This window comes from Solanum stenotomum, chromosome 3 (assembly GCF_019186545.1).
Source record: "Solanum stenotomum isolate F172 chromosome 3, ASM1918654v1, whole genome shotgun sequence".
Lineage (NCBI taxonomy): Eukaryota > Viridiplantae > Streptophyta > Magnoliopsida > Solanales > Solanaceae > Solanum > Solanum stenotomum.
In genome coordinates, this window is record NC_064284.1 from 68,017,591 (window position 1) to 68,027,127 (window position 9,537).

Here is a 9,537-nt window from a genome sequence, read left to right on the forward strand (position 1 = left end):
TAAACAACAACTTAAGCTTGAAAGGGATACAATAGGGAACTTACCTTAACTCTGTTCAACTCAAAAATAACTGAACTCAATATAAAGCAATAAGACACATGCAATATATATAAAGCTTTGCAAAACTGTTAAAACATGACGTCAAAATCATATTTATAATATCATGAAAATACCATGCTTCCTCTCAAAGTCTAATTGTTCAATGCATGAATGAAGTCCTATACCCCCATCCATACTAACCAGAACCCCTCGAGGAACCATGCAATTTCTACTGTGGGGGTTCTCTAACCGACAGCCACCACTACATGCATAAGTAGTGATACGATGTTTTACCTCACGTTACCCAAGGGCCATCCTATACCTTGCCGTGATATAGGACCTTACTTTAACTTTTGCTTAGTAGATCCACTAGCTTAACTTTCGTGATCATCTAAAAAGTATGACCCGAGAAATCCCATGTTTGGCTACATGGTTCTTATGGAGAGTTGAGTTAATATGAACTCGTGTCCCCAATTCGGTGCTCAAGACTACTCCCAAAAATACTTTAGATCATAAGTGTTTTAAACACATCTTTCTTTGTTTGAGATAATTACTCAAAACTTAGCCCAAAGGCTCTTGAAAACACTTTCTAAAAAGAACATCTCAAAACCATATTTTAATATGATCATTGATGACTCGGGATATTCATACTGCTTAAACATTGATGGTATATCTAGAGACCATACTGTTTAAACATTTATGACATACTCGATTTGTCATACTAATCATATTTTAGAAACTCTTTTGCAAAACTCATCTTTTCTTTAAAAGAGATAGTGCTCAAACTGTTCAAAACTCTTTTGGAAATCTCAGTTTCCTCTCATCTTTAAATGTGAAAACATTTATAAACTTCTTTGGGAAATACTTAGTTCCCTAATAACTTTTTGAGAAATGAACTCAACTCTTGACTCTTGACTTAACTCGAAACTCTTGACTTAATTGAAAACTCTTGACTTGAATTGATACTCGATACTCTTTACTCGACTTGAAACTCTTAACCCTTTTACTCTTTACTCGACTTGAAACTCTTGACCCTTAACTCTTTACTCGACTTGAAACTCTTGACCCTTTACTCTTTACTCGACTTGAAACTCTTGACCCTTAAAATAAAGTTAAAACATTCAATAACAACTCTTGAACAACTTTAAAGACTTGCTTTGACTCCCTTCTTAAACTTCTAGACTCAACTCTTAACTTCACTTGACTAGGAAACTAACTTTCCTTGAATTGGAATTATGAATTCAAGGTGTTTGACTACATGTTAAGGACGAGTTCTTGACGTTTAAATATACCTTGGAGTGTTGGAAACAACTAGGAAACAAAGGTACAATACCTAGGAACATGCATGAGAAAGTGGGGGAAGGAATGAGGGAACTTGGCGTCCTTGGCGCTCTGCAAGGCGTGGAGCACCATCCCTTGAAGCTCAGAAGGCCAGTTGAGGCGCTCTGCAGGGTTCGGCACCCCAAGGGGTGAAGTTCAGAACACTTCTTGGGGTGCGACGCGCCACCCCTTTACCCCGACAACTTCGACTTTTCTCCTTCTTTTCTCCAACTCTAAACCTTCTAAACTTCAAGGTTTCCAGCCCCAAACATTTAGAATCATAAATCCCTCAACATACAATGGATTTCAACCCAAAACTCAACCGAAAACATGCCCAAATCAACAAAGGACTTTAACAACACAATTAACAACATCAACAACAACCAACAACTTCAACAACACAACCAATCTTTTCTCAATAATAAAAATGAGTTTGGCGTGTGGGAGAAAGAACCAACAAACACTATGAACTCACATACCTTAATAGGGATCACCCCCGACGAAAATCCATGACGATCTTGACGAATCTTTGCTTCTTCTTCTCTTTTCTCCTCTTGTTCTCCTCCTCTTCTCTTCTCTCAAGAACCCTAACTCTCACTCTTTTAAAATGGGACAAAATGATCCAAAAATCATTCTAACACAACAATATAACCCCAAAAGAAATGGCTATGGAAAGGACCAAAATACCCTTAAAATTTCAGGACGGATTCTCTGCCAACTGCCCAACTTCCAAAGGGAATAACTCACTCATACAAACTCAGAATCGAGTAAACTCAGTGGCGTTGGAAAGATCATTCCACGAGCTTCACAACCATAACTGGAACTACACCTAACTCTGGATGAGTTAGGAGTTATGGCTGTTCAAAGTTGGCCAAAAACTCCCTGATTTCCACACTTTAACCAATTTCCCAGATTTTTGAATTCCTTCCAAAAATGACTATTTCCGATTTTTAAGCCTCTTCATAGTTATTTCAACTTACCGGATGTTACAATATCTCCCCCTTGGGAACATTCATCCTCGAATGAGGATACTCTTACTAGGCTAAGGGTGTAACATCAACTCAAACACTCCACAAGCAACCATGCAAACACCAACAACAACTACATGCTCATTATAACTTAAAGAACACTAGGAAGGAAATTAGTACCTTGACCTACACTTCCTCCGAATTCAAAGAGATGTGGATATCTCTTATTCATGTCCTTTTCGGCTTCCCAAGTAGCTTTCTCAACAAATTGGTTCCTCCAAAGGACCTTGATTGAGGCTACCTCTTTCGTTCTCATGTTGCGAACTTAGCGATCCAAATCTGAACAGGAATCTCCTCATAACTACCTTCATGGGTAAAACTTCCAAATATACCCAATCCTCTACTTCGAACTCTAATGCCTTTCTCCTAACATCAATGTAGGATTCTTGACGACTCTGTGCCGTTTTCAACCTCTCTTGAATCACTTTCGCCTTCTCTATAGTTTGATGAACTAACTTTGGATCTATCAACCCTGCTTCACTAACTTCAAACCATCCAAAAAGAGATCTACATCTCCTCCCATAAAGAGCCTCATAACGAGCCATATGGATGCTAGAATGGTAACTATCGTTGTAAGCAACTCCATGTAAGATAGATAATCATCTTAATTATCCTTGAAATCAATTTCACAATCCACCTGGATACCTCAAAACACCATCTCCCCCTTGTTCAAAAGCCATCACTGCTTATAAATATTTTGCCTACAATTCCAGCAAGATAGGGTATGAGTCTTTCTCACCTTCTACTTCTGACACTAATGATAACTCGACCCCGCTCGTCACTTCTATTTCTCCTTCTGCGAAATCTATAAGTCTGACTCCCAGGCATACCAGTCTATGCACATCTTTTGCTAACTCTCCATTTTCTTCTCCAATATGGGCGGTGCTACCCATAGACAACTTTTGCTTAAAGAATCAGTAACAACATTAACCTTACCAGGGTGATAAAGAAAACGCATGTCATCATCTTTGAGTGCTTTAACCACTCTCTCTATCTGAGACTAAGCTCATTTTAAGCGAACATACCCACATGAACATCATACAACAATGACGCTATATCTTCGAAGCAAAACTACAACAGCCAACTCTAGCTCATCACATTACACCCCGATTCACCTAAACTCGACTATTGATCTCAAATCCATTTTAGATTCAGATACACAGTATGTACTCAAGAACCAAATATCCTAATTGGGTGGTACTCAACTTCTCTTTCCATTCCTGAAAGTCTTCCTCACAAGCTTCGAACTGTTGAAAATTCGCTGTTCTTCCGAGTCAACTTGGTCAAATAAAACCCTTATCTAACAGATCCCTTTAACTGCTCTTTCAACTCTGTTAGTGCCATTCTATAAGGCTAAAAAGAGATAGGAAAAATATCTGGAATGAGATCTATGCCGAACTCTATTTCTCTCTCAGGAGGAATTCTGAGTAGATCATCAGGAAAAAACTTCTAGAAACTCTCTTACTATAGGAACTGATTGAAAAGGAGGTATCTCAACACTAGAGTTATTAACTCGGACTAAGTGATAGATACAACCCTTCGAAACTAACTTTCTTGCCTTAAGGTATGAAATGAAACGACCCTTAGGCACTGCTGAACTACAACTCCACTCTAAGACCGGCTCGCTCGAAAACTGGAACTTGACCACTCGAGTTCTACAATCTATCGATGCATAACAAACATGAAGCCAATCCATACCTAGAATGACATCAAAATCTACCATGTCTAACTCAACCAAATCAGCCATGGTTCTCTTGTGATTGATAGAAACAAGACAGTCACGATAAACTCTTTCTGCTAATATAGAATCCCCAACAGGTGTAGAAACACAAAAGGGTTCACAAAGTCTTTCAGGAAGAACATCAAACTTATTTGCAACATAAAGAGTTACAAAATATAAACTTGCTCCTGGGTCTAGCAAAGCATATACATCAAAAGCAAAGACTTTGATCATACCAGTGACAACATCTGGTGAATCTTCTTACCCTTGGCGACTGTTGATTGCATAGAGGCGGTTTGCTCCTCCGCCAGTACTAGAAATAGCTCCTCTAGGTACCATCCTGTCTGGGGAAGCAACTGATGAAGCTTGGGCCCTATTGCCTAGATTTCCACTACTTTGACTATTCTTTGGACACTCTTGCATGAAATGTCCACTCTGACCACACTTGAAACAACCAATGGAGCCCTCACGACAAATACCTGAGTGGTTCCTACCACACTTGGCGCAGGCAGGAGGCTTACTACCCCTTGGCACCATACTGCCTTGAGGATATGCAAGTCTAGCCCTGAAACTATAGGAATTTCTATTGTACCCATCTTTGTTCTCAGGTGCAAGTGCACTAGCAAATAGTGGAGCAGGTCCCTTCTGTTTCTGTGGGAGGGATGACTGATTAGCATCATTCTTTTGCTGCCTGAACTCGTCCCCTACTATCTTAGCCCTCTTATCCTTAAACTCTTCTCTATCCTTCAACTTATCCTCCTCAACTTGCTGTAGATGGATCATAAATCTTTCTAAGTCAATATCCCTTATCAGCATAGCTGCCTTGCCTTCCTTGCTTGACTGATGAGACAACCCAGCAACATATAAACTCATCCTGCTCCTTATGTCAGTAACCATCTCCGGAGCATAGCGGGAAAGTTGAGTGAACTTCATACTGTACTCATGAACACTCATAGACTCTGGATTAAGGGTGAGAAACTCTTTGATCTTTGCCTCTCGCAACTCATGAGGAAAGAAACGCCCCATGAGAGCACTCTCAAACACAACCCAACTCACTACTGGCGCATCCTCAGCCCTATTCTTTTTCCATTGGTCAAACCAGATTCTAGCGACACCCTTCAATTGGTATGCAGCTAGTTCCACCCTCTCCGACTCAGCAACCTGCATCACATCAAATACCCTTTTAAGTTCCTCAGTGAAGTTCTCCGGATTCTCAGTGACACTTGAACTTGTGAAGCTTGGTGGGTTCATCCTTAAGAGTTCACGGATCCTTGAAGTATCAACCACTTCGTGTCGATTATCTCCCTGCCCAACATGATAGGTTGCAACTTGACTAAACATCCGGATAGCTTCACGAAAATCAGCATATTTTATCTCTTCTTGGGTTTTCACTTCTAGGGCATTCGGTAACTCTTGTTCCTCAACACTCTTCATAGCTGGACCAACTCTGACTACTCTTCGTGGAAGCATGATACTCTGAAACACACGCAAGCACGAATTAGAAAGAAACTTTTTAGAGATAAACTCGAACGCACGAGATGAGTATAAAGGCAGTGAGAAATCTTCCTAAATGTTGTAGCCTCCCAATTATAGATGTGGCGTGTTTCACAACGATAACAAGGACTCTACAGACACGGCTTCATAGACTCCCTAGGACTCTTGAACTCTGTGCTCTGATACCAAGTTTGTCATGCCTCGAGCCTATACCCTGGGCGTGGCCGGCTCCCGGAGACCATTTCTGGCCCCAAGCGAACCCTTGGCCTGGCTTTCTTAACTCAGCGGAAACCTAACTCAACAGAATAACTCAATGCAAATGCAAGGTTACAAAACAACTTAACTTATAGAATCTGGCCACAAAGGCAACTCGAATCTCAAAATAGAATATTTACATATACACATAGATGAGAGACTCAAAACTAACAGACTAACTGTCTATGAAGCCTCTATAATACTGAGAAGGATGTTGGGACAGACCCCGCAACATCCTAATAAAACAAAACTAATAGAACAAAATGATCGAGTCCTCCGAAAAGCAAGGAGGCTCACCACTGACTCTGGAGTGCTCAACTGGATCAACGGCGTGCTGGATGCTGATCCTGGGTACCTGCGTCTACATCATAATAAGATGCAGGTCAACTGGCATCAGTACATAGAATGTACGAATATGCGAGCTGGACCGCTAAACAACAACTTAAGCTTGAAAGGGATACAATAGGGAACTTACCTTAACTCTGTTCAACTCAAAAATAACTAAACTCAATATAAAGCAATAAGACACATGCAATATATATAAAGCTTTGCAAAACTGTTTAAAACATGACGTCAAAATCATATTTATAATATCATGAAAATACCATGCTTCCTCTCAAAGTCTAATTGTTCAATGCATGAATGAAGTCCTATACCCCCATCCATACTAACCAGAACCCCTCGAGGAACCATGCAATTTCTACTGTGGGGGTTCTCTAACCGACAGCCACCACTATATGCATAAGTAGTGATACAACGTTTTACCTCACGTTACCCAAGGACCATCATATACCTTGCCATGATATAGGACCTTACTTTAACTTTTGCTTAGTGGATCCACTAGCTTAACTTTCGTGATCATCTAAAAAGTATGACCCGAGAAATCCCATGTTTGGCTACATGGTTCTTATGGAGAGTTGAGTTAATATGAACTCGTGTCCCCAATTCGGTGCTCAAGACTACACCTAAAAATACTTTAGATCATAAGTGTTTTAAACACATCTTTTTTTGTTTGAGATAATTACTCAAAACTTAGCCTAAAGGCTCTTGAAAACACTTTCTAAAAAGAACATCTCAAAACCATATTTTAATATGATCCTTGATGACTTAGGATATTCATACTGCTTAAACATTGATGGTATATCTAGAGACCATATTGTTTAAACATTGATGACATACTCGATTTGTCATACTAATCATATTTTAGAAACTCTTTTGCAAAACTCATCTTTTCTTTAAAAGAGATAGTGCTCAAACTGTTCAAAACTCTTTTGGAAATCTTAGTTTCCTCTCATCGTTAAATGTGAAAACATTTATAAACTTCTTTGGGAAATACTTAGTTCCCTAATAACTTTTTGCGAAATGAACTCAACTCTTGACTTAACTCGAAACTTTTCACTTAAGTGAAAACTCTTGACTTGACTTGAAACTCGATACTCTTTACTCGACTTAAAACTCTTGACCCTTTTACTCTTTACTCGACTTGAAACTTTTGACCCTTTACTCTTTACTCGACTTGAAACTTTTGACCCTTTACTCTTTACTCGACTTGAAACTCTTGACCCTTTACTCTTTACTCGACTTGAAACTCTTGAGCCTTAAAATGAAGTTAAAACATTCAATAAGGACTCTTGGACAACTTTAAAGACTTGCTTTGACTCCCTTCTTAAACTTCTAGACTCAACTCTTAACTTCACTTGACTTGGAAACTAACTTTCCTTGAATTGGAATTATGAATTCAAGGTGTTTGATCACATGTTATGGACGAGTTCTTGACATTTAAACATACCTTGGAGTGTTGGAAACAACTAGGAAACATAGGTACAATACCTAGGAACATGTGTGAGAAAGTGGGGATGGAATGGGGGAACTTGGCGTCCTTGGCGCTCTGCAAGGCGCGGAGCGCCAGCCCTTGAAGTTCAGAAGGCCAGCTGAGGCGCTCTGCAGGGCACGGCACCCTAAGGGGTGAAGTTCAGAACACTTCTTGGGGCGCTCTGCAAGGCATGACGCGCCACCCCTTTTCCCCGACAACTTCGACTTTTCTCCTTCTTTTCTCCAACACCTTCTAAACTTCAAGGTTTCCAACCCCAAACATTTAGAATCATAAATCCCTCATCCTACAATGGATTTCAACCCAAAACACAACCGGAAACATGCCCAAATCAACAAGGGACTTTAACAACACAATTAACAACATCAACAACAACCAATAACTTCAACAACACAACCAATCTTTTCTCAATAATAAAAATGAGTTTGGCGTGTGGGGGGAAGAACCACCAACACTATGAACTCACATACCTTAATAGGGATCACCCCGACGAAAATCCACGACGATCTTGACGAATCTTTGCTTCTTCTTCTCTTTTCTCCGCTTCTTCTCCTCCTCTTCTCTTCTCTCAAGAACCCTAACTCTCACTCTTTTAAAATGGGAAAAAATGATCCAAAAATCAGTCTAACACAACAATATAACCCCAAAAGAAATGGCTATGGAAAGGACCAAAATTCCCTTAAAATTTCCAGACGGATTCCCTGCCAACTGCCCAACTTCCAAAGGGCATAACTCACTCATACAAACTCGGAATCGAGCAAATTTGGTGGCGTTGGAAAGATCATTCCACGATCTTAGCAACCATAACTGGAACTACACCTAAATCATCCTGAGCTAGGAGTTATGGCTGTTCAAAGTTGGCCAAAAACTCACTGATTTCCACACTTCAACCAATTTCCCAGATTTTTGAATTCCTTCCAAAAATGACTATTTCCGATTTTTAAGCCTCTTCATAGTTATTTCAACTTACCGGATGTTACACTAACGATATTATGGCTACGTCATATATGACGAGACTTTCTGTTATACATCATGCTCCATGCCCTACCTATTGTAAATTAACTCTCACAGTGTATGCATACATGAGCTATAGGTTTGGGCCAAAAATCTTTCAAGAAATTTCGGAGTCATTCAACTTCTTCACCGGCCTTATCTAGAGTGACAAACTCAGATTTCATAGTAGAGCGAGCGATACATTTATGTTTGGAAGATTTCCAAAAAACTGCTCCTCCACCAAGAGTAAATACATATCCACTCGTGGATTTTACTTCATTTGACTGGTGATTCAATTTGTATTACTATATTCTTCCAATATTGTTGAATATTAGTTATAATGCAAAGCAATAGTTTTTAAGTATGTTTTAAATACTCCAAAACTCTTTTAAATGTTATCCAATGAGTTTGATTGAGACTACTTGTGAACCGACTCAGTTTACTAATAGCACATGCTATATCTGATCGTGTACACTTCATGATATATATCATACTTTTCAATACTCTAGCATAATCCAATTGTGAGACACTTTTGCCTTCATTTATTGGAATCTTGACAATATTGAAATCCAAATACTTGAACTTGTGAAGTACCTTTTCAATCACATCAGTAACTTCAATGCCATTCATATTGAAGTTACTTTCTAGCATAAGCTTAGTAGCATTTATGTCAGAAATGTCTCTTTTGATGATCAACATGTCATCAACATAAAAACAAACAATGACCTTGTGATTTGGAGTGTCTTTAATGTAAAAACATTTATCACATTCATTAATCTTGAATTCATTAGCCAACATAGTTTGGTCAAACTTCGCATGTCATTATTTGGGCGCTTGTTTTTAGTCCACAAAGTGAC

The 9,537-nt window shown here is 39.3% G+C and overlaps 1 protein-coding gene across 1 annotated transcript; it reads right to left on the reverse strand.

The window, feature by feature from the left end:
• Positions 1 to 4,368: 4,368 nt before the first annotated feature.
• On the reverse strand, positions 4,369 to 9,310 carry LOC125859236 (uncharacterized). The gene is made up of 4 exons (XM_049538932.1): positions 9,185 to 9,310; positions 5,269 to 5,583; positions 4,642 to 4,947; positions 4,369 to 4,551 (listed from the first exon to the last, which is right to left on the reverse strand). The coding sequence occupies exons 1-4, from the start codon at positions 9,308 to 9,310 to the stop codon at positions 4,369 to 4,371; spliced, it is 930 nt and encodes a 309-aa protein (XP_049394889.1).
• Between the last annotated feature and the right edge of the window lie 227 nt (positions 9,311 to 9,537).